We start from the raw sequence: 17,830 nt of genomic DNA, 5'->3' as shown, positions 1-17,830 counted from the left end.
TAATGATAGAGCTGCCTTTAGTCGTGTCTATTTTCCTACGATTTCCTCTGGTCAAGTTCCAGAACGATAACGACCCCACGCTGATCGTCTTGTGGCAAACCTACAAGGTCTTGTTGCCGACTAGAATGATGGAATGGAAATATTCTCAAGGCCAAACTGTGAATCGACTGACTTTGAATTGATTTTTGCAATAAAAAAAAAAATACCATCTGAATGATGCAAAGCCAAAAGATTAGAAGCTTTACGGACTATTCCTGAAAAAAAAATGCTCATCATGCATGCCATTTGTTTGCTTCACTGCATCCAAAGGCACTTTAGCTCCAGATTTACATGTTATTGTATGCTTTTCGTAAAGGCAGTGAATATCTAGACACCAAAATAGGGACGCCGATTGTCCCTTGGATCGGTTTTTATTTTCTTCTCTGCACAAAAAACACCTTTGTTGTGTTTTTTCTGCACATCACCACGATTATAGTTACAGGGGGAATAATTCAGCGTTGGAAAACAACAAAACATTTCCAGATTAACTGACCTTTATCTGGGGAACACCTCGTCATCTGTAAACGTCCTCCCATCATTGTCTGAGGCTACGGATAATTAAACCACCGACGTTTCAAATTTAACCTTTGACTGAAATCCTACTGCGTTCCTCGGCGCAGACGAGCGAATAGCTTGTCCATTTTTCCTTGTGTTCATTACAGCCAAGGGGTTTGTTTACAAAACATAGACGTGGCCATGATTGCATGTATTTCGATACTTTTCAGTACTTTTCGATACTTTTCTAAATAAAGGGGATCACAAAAATTGCATTATTGGCTTTATTTTAACAAAAAATCTTACGGTACATTAAACATATGTTTTTTTTATTGCAAGTTTGTACTTAAATAAATTAGTGAACATACAAGACAACTTGTCTTTTATTAGTAAGTAAACAAACAAAGGCTCCTAATTTAGTCTGCTGATGTATGCAGTAACATATTGTGTCATTTATCATTCTATTATTTTGGCACAATTATTAGGGATAAGTGGTAGAAAATTAACTATTAATCTACTTGTTCATTTACTGTTAATTAGGGCTGGGCGTTATGGCCTTTTATTAATATCTCAATATTTTTAGGCCATGTCACAATACACGATATATATCTCGATATTTTGCCTTAGCCTTGAATTAACACTTGATGCATATAATCAAAGCAGTATGATGATTCTATGTGTCTACCTTAAAACATTCTTGTTCATACTGCATTAATATATGCTAATTTTAAACTTTCATGCAGAGAGGGAAATGGCAACTAAGTCAATTTACCAAAACTGTATTTATTAAACAGTTATTAAGCAGTGGCACAAACATTCATGTCATTTCCAAAACAGAAAGTGCAAGATTGTCAGAGACATTTTAAAACAAGCTATTAGTGCACTTTTGTGCATGATGTCACTAAGATGACTTATCAAAACAACACTAAATTAAAGTGCACTTTTTGTACAGAATGCCACTACAATAGTTAAAAACAGATAAAGTGCACTTTTGTGCGTGATGTCACACAAGATATTTCAATAAATGTCAAATAAAAATGAGCTGCATTATAGGAAATCAAATAGTGTAAGTCCTTCGCTATGTGGTAGGTTTCTGCGGACGTTATCTCCTTCTGTTGTTGATTATATTTTTCATACGGTGTTGATCTGAAAATTGTTGCTTGGGCATTTTGTGGGTGTGGCACAGGCCGGAGATGTTGACATGCGGAGTTTCAAGCACTCTTCATTCTCTTGCGGGTGACTTTTCAAATGATGCTACATTAGTAGTGCTGCTACTTTTTGTAGCAATGCTTTTGCCGCATAATTGTTCAACATATTCCCGCTTGAAGCCAAACCACCGCCAGACAATGGACCCCGTGCTGTTTTTCTTAAGAATTAATTCTTCTTCCTTTATCTGTTACCAGATTCGCACCTTCTCTCTCTTGTATTACCACTCGCACCGCGCCGCTAGCACAACAGCTAATGTTACCATGCCGCTACCTCTCTGCTCCGCGAGGGCGTATGAGGTTGCACGCGTGACTGTATGTGACGTACACTACCGTTCAAAAGTTTGGGGTCACATTGAAATGTCCTTATTTTTGAAGGAAAAGCACTGTACTTTTCAATGAAGATAACTTTAAACTAGTCTTAACTTTAAAGAAATACACTCTATACATTGCTAATGTGGTAAATGACTATTCTAGCTGCAAATGTCTGGTTTTTGGTGCAATATCTACATAGGTGTATAGAGGCCCATTTCCAGCAACTATCACTCCAGTGTTCTAATGGTACAATGTGTTTGCTCATTGGCTCAGAAGGCTAATTGATGATTAGAAAACCCTTGTGCAATCATGTTCACACATCTGAAAACAGTTTAGCTCGTTACAGAAGCTACAAAACTTACCTTCCTTTGAGCAGGTTGAGTTTCTGGAGCATCACATTTGTGGGGTCAATTAAACGCTCAAAATGGCCAGAAAAAGAGAACTTTCATCTGAAACTCGACAGTCTATTCTTGTTCTTAGAAATGAAGGCTATTCCACAAAATTGTTTGGGTGACCCCAAACTTTTGAACGGTCGTGTATGTAAGAAGGTGCGCTTGTTTTAGGTCTCTGTGAGAAGAAGAGACAAGAAAGAGTGGGAAACGCATGTAGGGTAATGCCCGCAGCTAAAAGCAACTGCGTGAGAACGTATACTCGAATATTACTTAAAGGACTATACGTTGCACCTCACCTCCTGTTATTAGCCGCCCTAAACAGCAGGCCCGGCCGACCTGTCTGACAAGCCTGTAAATGTGTTGGTCATGCATGATGTCTTTTTGTTATTTTTGTTCGTGATGTGTAATGTCTATTGTTTAAATGTACGGCAGTGAAAATTAATTTCCCCAACGGGGACCAATAAATCTAAAGCTAATCAATCTATATCACGATATACTCATTTTCTATATCGCACAGAGACAAACCTGCGATATATCGAGTATATTCGATATATCGAGTATATTCGATATATCGCCCAGCCCTACTGTTAATATCCGCTTACTTTCTCTTTTAACATGTTCTATCTACACTTAAAATGTAATAATCACTTATTCTTCTGTTTGATACTTTACATTAGTTTTGGATGGTACCACACATTTGGGTATCAATCCGATACCAAGTAGTTACAGGATCATACATTGGTCATATTCAAAGTCTTCATGTGTCCAGGGACTAGAGATGCGCGGTTTGCGGACACAACCGCGGAGTCCGTGGATAATCCGCGGGTCGGGCGGATGCATGACGAGAAAAATAGATTTTAAATAGATTCGGGCGGGTGTTATGTTATGTTATGTTATTTTCATTTATTATGCGCCCCCCAACCAACTGTTACATCAGCCCCGGGGCGCAGCCCGAGTGGAGAAACTTGGCGGTTGAACCAAGTCAGAAAAAAAAATACATAGTTAAATGTTGTTACCCACATACGAAAAACGAGCAGCACTCTTTGAAACAGGCAATTATTCATCAGGCACTGCTGCAGCTGTCACGCCAAATGTCTACCCCCCTACAAAAGACCCCCCCCCCCCCCATTTACTTCCGGGGCTGCGTCCAATAAAGTCACAAAGTTGCCGGGGGTCCTTAAACCGCACGCGACTCTCCTGTTTCGCGCCTGTACAAAAAAAAACAATAATCGATTTCTTCAGATTCCAGCAGCTGTCAAAGACGAAGTATCCTTCCAGCGACGGGCAGTCAAAGCCGAAGTGCTATCGCTCGCTGTCAATGACGTAAGAGGAAACATGACCACGGAAGTAAATGGGTGGGGGGATGTTTTTGTAGGGGGAAGAAATTTGGCGTGACAGCACACCACAACACAACACAACAGAAGAAGAAGAAAAAAAATACAAAGATTGCAACGCCGGCTGCAAACGTGGTACGCGACAAACTAAAAAAGGCAATACTAAAGACCAGGGGAAAAAAATAACAATAATAGTCACCACTTTCTTGATGGAAATGACAATAATATTATAATAATGATAAATAATATTATCACGCATTAATATCTTTTAGCCTCTAATGCGTGGCCAAGAGATATTAATGCGTGGCACGCGTTGAATGTCTCTGCTGCATTGGATCAGTCTCCTGTCTTTAACAGGAATGCCTTGCATCGTCTATATTAGATATATAACAACGAGTGGGTGGCGGCTGGCGGGCGGTTGTGGTTTTGATAAAATGTTAGTTCGGGTGGATGGCGGGTGGATGACGACTTTTGTGATGCGGTTGCGGATGAAATAATTGCCTATCTGCGCATCTCTACCAGGGACATATTTCCTGAGTTTATAAACAAAATATCATTTTTGAAAAAACGAACGTAAATGTTGTGATGCCAAAAAATATTGATGTAATCATAGTTTAACATATTTTTTTCCAATAGTAATCTTTGTTGGCTCCTACAAAGTCTGCTTGATTAGCATTGTTGTTGATGGGGAAGGGATCTGTGGTTACCACCTCTATGTCATGGATCACGGGACTGGTTTGCTCACTATCACTCAAAATGGCTCAGTAATCTCTGTGAGATGTCTATTTCCTGGCAAACTTTGTAAGTCTTTTAGTCATAATAAATCAGATATATCTGATAATATCTTCAATATAGAGGCAACTTGTTTTTCCGTTCTCCAGGTACTTTAAGCACATTTTTAAAAGTATGTCCACAATGGCAGCGTTACGCACAAATGGATGCGAGAGAGAAGACGATCATGCTACAAAGACAGCTGATGGACAGAGAATCCTCCAACATATTTGGGACGAATATAAGACATATCGTCTATTCCAGTGTTTTTCAACCTTTTCTGAGCCAAGGCACATTTTTCTGCATTGATAAAATGCAGAGGTACAACCAGCAGAAATCATTGAAAAATGAAACTCAGCAACCGATATTGACAATAAAAAGTCGTTCTCGCAATTGTCGGATATGAATTTGAACCATAACCAACCATGCATCACTATAGCTCTTGTCTCAAAGTAGGTGTACTGTCACGACCTGTCACATCACGCCCTGACTTATTTTGAGTGTTTTGGTTGTTTTCCTGTGTGTAGTGTTTTAGTTCTTGTCTTGCGCTCCTATTTTGGTGGCTTTTCCTCTTTTGTTGGCATTTTCCTGTAGCAGTTTCATGTCTTCCTTTGAGCGCTAAATACCCGCACCTGCTTTGTTTTCACAATCAAGACTATTTAAGTTATCCTTTGTGGGGACATTGTTGATTGTCATTTTATGTACGGATGTACTTTGTGAACGCCATCTGCTCCACACACTTTAAGTCTTTGCTGTCGTCCAGCATTCTGTTTTTGTTTACTTTGCAGCCAGTTCAGTTTTAGTTTCGTTTTGCTTCAATGCCTTTTCTTAGCGGCACTCGCCTTTTGTTTATTTTTGGTTTAAGTGTTAGATACCTTTTTACCTGCACACTGCCTCCCGCATATTGTGATCACAACAAACCATGTTCCCGACATCTCCAAAGCAATTAGCTACCTGCTGCCACCTACTGATATGCAAGAGTATTACACGGTTACTCTGCCAAGCTCTAGACAGCACAGACACTCAACCACGGCACATTTGCAGATTATAATTACTGGTTTGCAAAAAACATTTTTAACCCAATTAGGTGAAATTACACAATCTCCCACAGCATACCAGACTGTATCTCACTGCACAGTGGTTGAAAAACACTGGTCTATTCAGTAATATCATTTTATAATTGTATAGCTGCCGGATAACTTTAGGGTCTGATCAACACAAATGTAAATGATTAATTTCCATGTCTGCTGGCAATTTTTTTTATGTCCATGTTTTTTTTTTCTTTTATAAGTATGAGCTTACCCTTACGAGGCCAATTTTTTTTTAATGTTTATTCTTAATGATTCTGAACTGAAAGTGCATTACAAATTAAAGGGATTGTTATTCTGATGATTATTGTTATTATTTAGGCTCTGTTGTGCTTACGTAGGCTATTATTGTAAATACATTTGGCATCTGGATAGAACTTTTAGCCATCAGGGTGCTATAGTGTAGCCATTCACCTATTGATTTCACAGGTGACAAATGTTTAAGCCTTGGCGAAGGTCCGCATTACAAGACCTGCCAACCGTGTCTTCTCTCACAAGCAATTACCTCGTTTCTCCAAGATTCGGGCCTTGGCCGTCAGGCCACCCGGTGGAGCATGTCGTTATGGGGAAATTAGTTTAACCGGAATCTATTTTCCCTTCCCACCAGGTTTCCACAAGAGCTGAACGTGGGCAAAATCAGCGCTGAGATGACGTGGACCCTCTTTGCCCTGGACATGAAGTATGCAATGGACGGTGAGTCATGCCGCTGTGATTACCAGCAGATATGAGTGACAATTAGGAGATAAGTACAATAACATGCATTAACTCTGCCTTTCTGATGAATTAAGGGTCAATTATAAGGTGAGCTTGTTACCTGGGGTCTAAATAGTTATTACTTCACATGCTCATTAGGTATAAAAACATGCAACACCTTCATTGATTGGTGGCACGATGGAGCTAATCAGCTGTTTGTATCCACACTACTCACACTTTTATTCACAAACTAATGCGAGGTTAAACACTAATGCTCATAAAAATGCTCAAATGGTCACTGATTATTTTAAAAGTGATGAAAGAATTGTCTTGTCAAGGATTAAAATTATATTGTGGTGGTTAAGAGGTCTTTCAAGTTCAAGTAAGGCTCACAGCATATAATCTGGAAATACTCCAATTAACGTCTCTGTTCAGTGAACGTTAAGTCGCCAGGTGCATTAAATATAAATCAAATAACTGCTGGGGTCTTTATTTAGCATTGGTCAAAAACATTGGCATTAAAAACAGGGGCTGTTTTTTTTATTAACTCTACAAGATGGCAATATAGCTATGATTTTATTTCATGAGTGGTTAGCATCCAGCAGCTTTATTATCTGTATGCGCTCTAAAATGTTAAATGCACTATACTCAACTGTTGATGTGAAGCTCATGCTGTACTGTTTACAATAAAGTACTTACGGTTGTAGAATTTCAGTAGTGGATACCATCCATCCATCCATTTTCTACCGCTTGTCCCTTTCGGGGATACCTATGAATTTCCACGAGTCTCGATACTCATTCGATACCATGATAAAAACCCCACGTACTATTACATTTACTACTTAAGTGAAAACTGTTTCAAACTGTCAAGTATTTAAGATCACTGTGCTTCAGCAACTTTTGGACAGAAGTAATATCTCAGTAGCAGCTGCCAAATGGTAACTATACATGCAAAGTAGTATATTGTGCTTATAAATAACAACAATACTCAAGTATTTTACATTGTAAAAACCAACATAAGTGACGTGGCCCTTCACGTATATAAAAAAACAAATATTGTTACATTCTCTCAATATAGTGGTAGTGTGACATCATATAATTTGTAATGAAGTAGGCTAATAAAAATACTAAAACATACATTTAAAGACATATCTGTATGTTTTTATTCATTATTTGTATCAAATTGTCAGCTTTTGTTTTAAATATGTCATGACTTTTGGGTCTATTTTTGCATCTTTTTTGTTTTTTCTTTTGTCTTATTTCTACAATGTGCAACGGGCCAATAAGAAAAGAGCTGCAAGCCACACTTCCTGGTGAAATAAGTGATTTTCAAAGTGACATAAGAGTGTCTTTTAGCTGTTAGTACTTAGCTGCTAGTTTTCTTAGCACAAATAAAAGTTCTAAAGTTTGGGTTGCACGCTTCTGGAGGTTTTCTGCACACTGCGGTAATGCACACTCCGTGGGCTTGTGGTGGCGGATCTTCGCCTTCACTCTTGCGGCGACTACGTTTTTGAACACTTGTATTTGACTACTAAATAAACGCATGACGCAAGATACACCTCTCTTTTACTTTTAATATGTACAAAACCCAAACCCAGTGAAGTGTCACGCTGTGTATTTCGTAAATAAAAACATAATACAATGATTTATGGTCTATTAAATATACTGCAAAGACAAGATATTTAATGTACGAACTGTTTTTGTTTTGCAAATATTAACTTAGAATTTAATGGCAGCAACACATTGCAAAAAAGTTGGTACAGGGGCATTTTTACAACTGTGTTACATTGCCTTTCCTTTTAACAACACTCAGTAAACGTTTGGGAACTGAGGAGACCAATTTTTTAAGCTTTTCAGGTGGAATTCTTTCCCATTCTTGCTTGATGTACAGCTTAATTTGTTCAACAGTCCGGGGTCTACGCTGTGATATTTTACGCTTCATATTGCGCCATACATTTTCAATGGGAGACAGGTCTGGACTACAGGCAGGCCAGTCTAGTACCCGCACTCTTTTACTATGAAGCCATGCTGTTGTAACACGTCGCTTGGCATTGTCTTGCTGAAATAAGCAGGGGCGTCCATGATAACGTTGCTTGGATGGCAACATATGTTGCTCCAAAACCTGTATGTACCTTTCAGTATTAATGGTGCCTTATCAGTCTTTTTTGACACTTGTGCCATGTTGCAGGCATCAAATTCCAAATGAGCTAATATTTGCAAAAAATAAAGTTTTCCAGTTCGAACATTAAGTATCTTGTCTTTGCAGTCTATTCAATTGAATATAGGTTGAAAATGATTTGCATATCATTGAATTGTGTTTTTATTTACGATTTACACAGCGTGCCAACTTCACTGGTTTTGGGGTTTGTACTTCTACTCGCTAAATATAGCCACAGAGTCACTAAAATTCATCTTCGATCATTTTTACTACATCTTATTCTCTGGCGAACCAGGCGCCTGTGCGATGTGTTGTGAAGCAGAGTTACGCCACACCTACAGTTATGCCAAGTCCCCATTTATGAAAGGATTTCACAAATAAGTACCTCTAACTGAATGGGAAACAATTAATTTCTTTAAAACAGTAGACATACTTGAACTGAATTGGCTCGCCAAAGAAAATGTGTTATACAGTATTCAGTACTGACAATAATGAAAACAGCAAGTATCAATATATTTGTTGCGTCTTGGTATCGACCAAGTATCCACGTATCGATACCTTTGACAACCCTACCCCATCAGCATATTCATATCCATACAATAGTGTTGAATTGATAATTGAGGAAAACAGAGTGCACCACGTGGTGGCTACCAGCAGAGGTGCTACTAGGGGTCTCAACTCATTTTGCAGAATAAAGAAATAAAAAACATGACAGTTGAGCTTCATTCAGCAGCAATATTCTGCTTAACATGACGCTGGCATCAAAAACCCTCAAAAATAAATAAATAATTAATAAAAAGTACCGTATTTTCAGGACCATAGGGTGCACCGTATTATAAGGCGCACTGTCGATGAATGGTCTATTTTCCATATTTTTTTTATTTTTTTTTCTAAATGGAAAACACTTCGTTGTGGTTTACATAACATGTAATTGTGGTTCTTTGGTCAAAATGTTGCATGGATGATGTTTTACAGATCATCTTCAAGCCACTTTCTGACAGTCGCTTCCGGATGCGCCGTTTTGTGGGCGGTCTTATTTACGTGGCTCACCTTCGGCAGCGTCTTCTCCCCGTCATCTTTGTTGTAGCGGTGTAGCGTGCAAGGACGGGAGTGAAAGAAGTGTCAAAAGATGGAGTTAACTGTTTTAATGAAATTCAGACTTTACTTAAATCAATAACGGAGCAGAATCTCCTCATCCGGAAATAACAACACCGGAAATGTGTTTCGTGAAAAACCGTCCGACCGGAACTCTAATAACTAAAGTTCATTGGGTGAATAATGTAAACTCACTACACCGGTATGTTTTACCGCTTTCATGGCGAGTTTACTGATGGATATAAGTAAGAACTTTACACTACTATATATTAGAAATGGCAACTGTGGAGGATGAATGTCCCATAACAAGAAGATACAGAAAAAAAAGAAGCTTATCGACTATGGTGTTGGCACGGACTACAAAGGCAGACGGGCGCAGATCCCAAATACAGATAAGCAGTTACCGAAAGTTAAGAAAAGTTGCTTTTGCATAGTATCGCAAAACAAAACGCTTACCTTTTACACACACCATAATAATACTTGTATGTTGAAGCACATCAAACGGTGCAGCCTACACTTATCTCTTATGTTTGACTGCCTTTTACTGGTCACACGTATCATTACACCTTGTACCAAATAAAATTGTTTCGAGGTGGGTAAGCTCAACCAAACTTATTCCTTACATTAGGCGCACCGGGTAATAAGGCGCACTGTCGAGTTTTGAGTGAAACAAAGATATTTTAAGTGTGCCTTATACTCCGGAAAATACGGTATCATGAAATTAAGTGATTGCTAATTTTCCCAAATGTTGAGCAACATTGTGTCTGTTTGTACTACGTGTACGGTACAAGATAGAAGATGGAGAATGGACGTATTTTGGTTTTAAAGGTGGCGCTATAATGAAGCGGTTCTTTAGAACATAGCTAGTTAATGTCATCCACAGTGTTTTAGCTACTTCTAAATCACTAATCCTCGCCACCATGACAACAAATAAACTACAGTTTTTACAAGTACCGCCCCTGGAGGATGAGAAATAGCTAAGCATGCTACACTACACACCATAGGAGGATACATTAGGTAAATGGTGACAGCAAGAAAGCACTCCTGAATATAAACAAATGGGTGGATCCATACAAATGTAAACCGTAACAATACCAAATACAAGAGCGGTATATAGTCAATCTCACAATGATTACATTGATATTTGTAATCATCACACAATCTTTTGTCATTTTTTTTATTGTTCATAAACTCAAGAAATACGTCTTTGGACACAGAAAAACTAATTATGACCAATGTATAACCCTGTTACTACTTTGTATTGGATCAAGTCCCAAATTTGTAGTATCACCCAAAACTAATGGTAAATACATGACTCTACATTTACTAACTGTGTTACAGAAAAGATCAATCAGAATAATACATAATGTTGGATATAAAGAACATACAAACACTTTATTAAATCAACAATATTGATATTCAAAGATATAGTCAATTTGCAAACAGCTAAAATTGTGTACGAAGCAAACTAAAACCTACTACTCAAGAATGTAGAACAATTCTTCTCAACAAAAGAGGAGAAATATAACCATGATTACGTCGATATTTTTTGGCAGCACAATATATTGTTTTCTCTTTTTTTGATTATATTGATAAACTCAGGAAATATGTCTTTGGACACATGAGAACTTTGAATATGACCAATGTATGATCCTGAAACTACTTGGTATCAGATTGATACCCAAATTTGTGGTATCATCCAAAACTAATGTAAAGTATCAAACAACAGAAGAATAAGTGATTATTACATTTTAACAGAAGTGTAGATAGAACATGTTAAGAGAGAAAGTAAGCAGATATTAACAGTAAATAAACAAGTAGATTAATAATTCATATTCTACCACTTGTCCTTAATAATTTTGACAAAATAATAGAATGGAAAATGACACAATATGTTACTGCATATGTCAGCAGCTAAATTAGAAGCATTTGTTTGTTTACGTACTAATAAAAGACAAGTTGTCTTGTATGTTCACTATTTTATTTAAGGACAAACTTGCAATAAGAAATATATGTTTAATGTACCCTAAAATTTGTTGTTAAAATAAAACCAATAATGCAATTTTTTGTGGTCCCCTTTATTTAGAAAAGTACCGAAAAGTATCGAAAACATTTTGGTACCGGTACAAAAATATTGGTATCGGGACAACACTAGTTGGAAATGAACTTCAACCAACCAACCAAAAAATATGCAAACAACAATAATGGTAACTGGTAAATGGGTCGTACGTGTATAGCGCTTTTCTACCTTTTTTTAAGGAACTCAAAGCGCTTTGACACTATTTTCCACATTCACCCATTCACACACACACATTCACACACTGATGGCGGGAGCTGCCATGCACGGCGCTAACCAGACCCATCAGGAGCAAGTGTGAAGTGTCTTGCTCAAGGACACAACGGACGTGACTAGGATGGTAGAAGGTGGGGATTGAACCAGTAACCCTCAGATTGCTGGCACAGCCACTCTCCCAACTTAGCCACGCCGTCCCCAATAGAATATAGAATAAGTGCCTACTACATATTAACAGAAGTGCAGATACCCCGGTACTAAAACATTGGTATTGGGACAACCCTCGTATGTACAAGTCTTTTACCAAAGGCAAGAAAGCCATTGAGTAACAAATCTCATAGCTGCTTTACTGCTGGAAGATTGCTGGTGTTTCTGTGTGTAAATGTGGGTTTTTGCTTCAAGCTCCCACTGCTCCATTGTATTCCCCGGAACACAGCAGGCAAATACCTCCTATAGGTTAGTGAGCAAGCTGTTCCCGTTATGTTGGAGTCCTTTGGATCAACCCCCTTAGGACATCCGGTAGGTGGCTCTGTGAATGAATGTTCAGCTGGGTAGCATTATGTGTGTGGACTGATTCTATTTATTACATTTCTATTCTCAGGGTGTCTAAAGCTGCCAGAAGCCCTCTTAAAAAACGGCACGGATACATTGTATTTAAAGTTTCATTCGCCAGAAGGAATTAAATACAGTGTCAGTGCGCAGCACATGCTATATGCACAGACACACACCTCCATTTGTCTCGCCTGTCTGATCCCGTCACGTCAAAGTCAGTCGTTTTTTGGTCGACAAAATGTTTCCTGCTTTGCAAGGAATCATTTCCTTGCACCGAGGGCACATTGGCACCTTTGATTCAAGCTTTAATTGACTGAAGAAAAGAGTTACATTTAAGTTAATAAGGTCGTCCTTTATCGTGCGGGGGAACCATACAGTATGTGGTTACTCTAGTCAGTGTTCAAAATGGACAGTGAACACCTCCTCTCTGTGAGGCAGTAAAACAATGTAATGAGTACAGATACAAAATATGTCTTGTTTGCAAATAATAATAATAAAAGTACAATAATCCAACCTTTGCTAATGATAACATGATTTCCACATACAATTATCAGTGTCCTATAAGGGTTGAATAACAATGTATACATGTAAATCAAAAATACAGATGTTTAACTGTATAGGTAACATATATTGTTAAATAAAGGATTTTAAATTGAAACAAATATTTTCTAGATATGTTTTCCAAAAACCCTTTTGTTCTGGAGTACACAAAACAACTTTTTTCCCTTTAACGATGACACTGTAGGCAGAACATACATCAATGATTGGTTAATATTTAAAGGGGTCGTATTATATAATTTTTAATCTACATTTAAACATGTCTTTGTGGTTTTTGTTATATATTGTATATATTATATATCAATATAATATAATAATATATCAGAATATATTATATACTGTATATATATAATATGTAAATATAACATGTTATATTTTATATTGCTACTATGGTACATTTTAGTCTACTTTATACCTGCATTATCCTTTCCATCATTACCCTTTCCAGCCTTTGAAACTGAGCTACTGTGTGGAACAATTTCCCTTGTGGATCAATAAAGTTTGTCTAAGTTTACATAACTTTTGGTCGAACTTTTGGATTAGTTTGGGCTCTGTACCGAGGATGTCGTTGTGGCTTGTACAGCCCTTTGAGACACTTGTGATTTAGGGCTATATAAATAAACATTGATTGATTGATTGATTGAGTTTCGCTTTACAGACACATCTTCAAGCCTTTTTTGACTGTCTTTTGAAAACAAGCTCACTTATTTACATGAGAAAGCCCTCCACGCCTACAGCTCGCTGCGAATATGTATCCGCCACCGTTGGCCACGTCCGTAGTTTTTCTGTTATACTTCAGTACCGACAAAAATAGGAGTTACAACTACATGCTACTTTTTTATTACAAATGGCAGAAGTGGAGGGTTTAAGCATCCAACCGTAGCAAAGATGAAAAAACTTCAGAACAGAGAACAAAGGTTAGTTTATTAGTTGTATCTCTGAAGCTAAAAGTATACAGGCTAAGTGTTAATATAATGCCTGTCTACCTATTTGAAACGACTATCTACATCCATGCAGTAATATAGAACTAAAAGTAGCATGTTTATATGTCATCTACACATAGTCCGGTTAAGCTAATGCTACATCATTACATTTGTCAATCTGCTAAGTGACAATATATGCTAGGGATGTAACAATATCAAATCTCATGGTACGATATTATCACAGTATTAAGGCCACGGTACAATTTCAAAAAAGACTTGGTAGAAATGCCATAATGTGTAAAATAAAGTGGAAAGATGGTTTAGGATAAACATACTCACTGTAATTGCACACAAAGATAACTAATCATATTATTACAAGCATGTATTTTTTAGTGCAAATAATTGTGCGGAAGCATCCACCGTTTTAATTTAACTTTTAATAATGTAAATACCTCAAAAATTTATCTTTAGCTTCGCTTGCTTCAAATATATTTTCCAGGTGATGGTTTATCAAGTAGATTCTCATGGGGACAGCGTTTCGTTTCATATTGTCAGACGTCACGGCATTATTGTAATGTTTTTGAAACATCAATACTGCGGTATCTACAATACTGTTACATCCCTAATATATACTAAACCCTACTGCCAGTGCCGTACTTGTCAATATCAATGGTCAGGAGAATGCTACATGCTAACGTATCACTACAAAGTGCTATATATCTACTGTTATTGAAGTTACTAGTTCATTGAATCCACTGTTGCCATAAATAAATAAATACCAAATTGGAAATGTCACCACGATTAAATGTAGATTTTGGTTAATCCTCCCGAATATACTGTATCCTGACATTGTCACAAATCACAAAAGTTAAGCAGGCATGTTTGCAACAAGGAAAATATGTTTTAGGAATAGCTCCTCAACACCGCCATGGTTTGAATTAAAACGTTCCGCACCTCCGGGGATCCCAAATACACCAAAATAGGGACCATCAGGCAAGAAAAGTGGGTTTTGCATCATATGACATCTTAAACCCTTGGGGAGCCACCAAATGTGGTGAATGTTACAGGTTCAGGGGATCCGAAAGGGTTTCAGCCATAAAAGTCTTAAAAGTTTGGACACACCTTCTCCTCATTTATTGTGTTTTCTTCATTGTCATGACTATTTACATTGTAGATTGTCACTGAAGGCATCAAAACTATGAATGAACACATGTGGAGTTATGTACTTAACAAAAAAGGTGAAATAACTGAAAACATGTTTTATATTGTAGTTTCTTCAAAATAGCCACCCTTTGCTCTGATTACTGCTTTGCACACTCTTGGCATTCTCTTGATGAGCTGCAAGCACACCTATGAAGTAAAAAACATTTCAGGTGACTACCTCTTGAAGTTCATAGAGAGAATGCCAAGAGTGTGCAAAAAATTAATCAGCGCAAAGGGTGGCTATTTTGAAGAAACTTGAACATAAAACATGTTTTCAGTTATTTCACTTTTTTTTAAGTACATAACTCCACATGTGTTCATTCATAGTTTTGATGCCTTCAGTGACAATCTACAATGCAAATAGTCGTTATAATAAAGAAAATGCATCGAATGACGTGTGTCCAAACTTTTGTACTGTACTGTGTCATGTCTAAATCTCTAGATCAACTTCAGATCTATCCATTCATCTAAGTTTGGTTTTGTTTTATGCCCTTTTTGTCAAAGAGAACATTTTTTTCATTGCAAAAACACAAACTATGTAATATTCGTGCAAGCACGCACAATATTTTGGTAACCGTGTTCTGCACAACTCACCAACATCATTGCATTACATATACTGTAAGTTGTTGGCAGATTTAAAGCAACTATGCCTCTTATATGACTATAATGGTACTCTGTGGTACACTGTATCTAGTGGTTGAGCGGTCAATCTACACCTCTAATAGAATTTGCATGTACTTCAAAGTAAATGCTTGGATTAATTTGGTTTTCATGGAAAACGCATTTTAAAATAACAATTTAACTTTATATCGAAAAAGGAACATTATAAAATTGGAGTCGATGGGGAACAAAAGGGTCCGGGGGAACTCCAATGTATACCCACTTAATAGCTTGTACAAAAAATAACCTGGCAAAGAAAGGACAATGCACATTTTGAGATCCATTCCTTTACAACTCCTGTGGCCATATTTCAACCCACTAACCTTTAAAATGAACATTCGGTGGGCATGATGTAATTTTCAAAGGCAATTAAACGACCCGCATAGGTCCCAGGTCGGTTAATGTGGCAAATGCAAAGCATAGCATAAAATCAGTGCCTCTATGTCCTGCTATGCTATGTCTGCTTCCTCCATGCCACACCATCCCCGGGTTGCTATGGTAACCAGATACCAAATGATGGCCCTGCAAATTGCAGCTGCACAATACACACATACATTATGGACGTGCATAGAGGTATCAGTTGTAGGCGTGATCGATTCAACACTGTTGTTTTTTTACGCTAATGGGAGTCACTCATAGGGAGAGAGGGGGATTGCGTGAGAAGGCACACGACTAAAGCAACCAGGCGGTAAGTGAGACACCCTGAAGGAGGCAGAGCATCCTGCTCTTTTACAAGACGCCATGTTTGTCTGGGCGCTCACAGCTTCGCGGTGGCGAAAGAATGAATGGGAATAAAAGGAGGGACGTATGCATGTGTGCCGCTGTGTGCACGTGTCTTCATCAAGTCTTTCATGCATCTTCCAGCTAAAAGGCCTACGGTGGTGGGTGCGGCTGAGGCGGGAAATGGATGGCGCCTAATATTAGCATGTGTGAATCTCTGAATGTGGGCGAGAGTGGAAGATATGGAAGACAAAAAAAGATAGATGAGGAAGAGTGTGAAATAATGAATGAGAACACCTATTTGTGCTTCTTCGAGAAAGGGTAGTGGTACTCTTTTGTGGATTTTCAGTAAGTCAGTAGTCTATTGAGACCTGTTTTGAGGATGTCGTTGTGGCTTGTGCAGCCCTTTGAGACATTTTTTGGCTATATAAGTAAACTTTGATTGATTGATTGATGACTAGTTTGTTGGAGAAACCCTTTGTTTTCTTTCTGTTCGGTTTCTGTTTCCGTTGAACAATCAACAGACTGTTTCTAGCTCCATCCCTTGAGATAGTGTGCTATAGCTTTACTTAGTATTCTAACAATAAGTTCTACAAAGTAGTATTGTATAGGGTTCTTTCTTTGATAGGTTGTGCAGTTGCTACTTTAGAATTAGTAGATACTATTTGACCATTTCTAAATGAATCTGTCTTGTTTGGCAGAAACAGGGCTCAATAGACTACTGACTAGTTTTTGAAGCACTGGCTAGTAACTCAACAAAAAACTGTATAGATCTTTAAATCGCCATCGCTGAAGCGTACCCTATAAGACCCCAACACTCCAGGAGCACATTAACTTTCATTCTGCCTTTTGGAACAGCTTCATTAGACATAAGTGAATTAGGTATTTCTGTAGTTACCGTTGCGTGAATTTACCAGCCCACTCTTGCCTTTCTTCATTGCACCTTTCAGCGTAATAGAGTATCTCTCATGTGAATGATGCATGCATTTGTTTCCAAATGTATGCACTGAATGTAATAAAGTTGGTGAATATCTGGGGTAGTTCACTGGACAGAATTATTCGTCCAGAGTGAGTCAGACATACTGTATTGAGTTTACCTTGAGTTTACCTGGTCATTAGACCTGCAGATCCCGAAAACTGATAAATGCGTAATCCTAAAATCCATTAACCATGTGATATATTCAGAGCTACTGTCTGAAGGGGTAATGGCCGAAGGCTACCTTATGAACAAACCGCAGTGGAAGAAAACACTTTCTTAAAGCCACATTTTGTTTCCTATTGACACATAAATTGATGTAATGAGTCAAGATCAATGATACCATGATCAGGATGGTGA

At 37.9% G+C, this 17,830-nt stretch overlaps 1 protein-coding gene and 1 long non-coding RNA gene across 4 annotated transcripts in view; one reads left to right on the top strand and one right to left on the bottom strand.

The window, feature by feature from the left end:
* The window catches only part of LOC133632087 (protein unc-13 homolog C), a 321,103-nt gene that overhangs the window by 216,037 nt on the left and 87,236 nt on the right, over positions 1 to 17,830 (top strand). For both annotated transcript variants that reach the window (XM_062024332.1, XM_062024326.1), the window contains exon 18: positions 6,247 to 6,332. In XM_062024332.1, the coding sequence (XP_061880316.1) occupies positions 6,247 to 6,332 (86 nt within the window). The remainder of the gene's footprint in view (positions 1 to 6,246; positions 6,333 to 17,830) is intronic.
* LOC133632100 (uncharacterized) overlaps positions 1 to 17,830 on the bottom strand; it is a 222,594-nt gene that overhangs the window by 131,685 nt on the left and 73,079 nt on the right. The gene's annotated exons all lie outside the window — the stretch shown is intronic.

The sequence above is a fragment of the Entelurus aequoreus genome, linkage group LG02 (genome assembly GCF_033978785.1).
Source record: "Entelurus aequoreus isolate RoL-2023_Sb linkage group LG02, RoL_Eaeq_v1.1, whole genome shotgun sequence".
Classification (NCBI taxonomy): domain Eukaryota; kingdom Metazoa; phylum Chordata; class Actinopteri; order Syngnathiformes; family Syngnathidae; genus Entelurus; species Entelurus aequoreus.
This window is presented reverse-complemented; position numbering and strand designations above follow the sequence as displayed.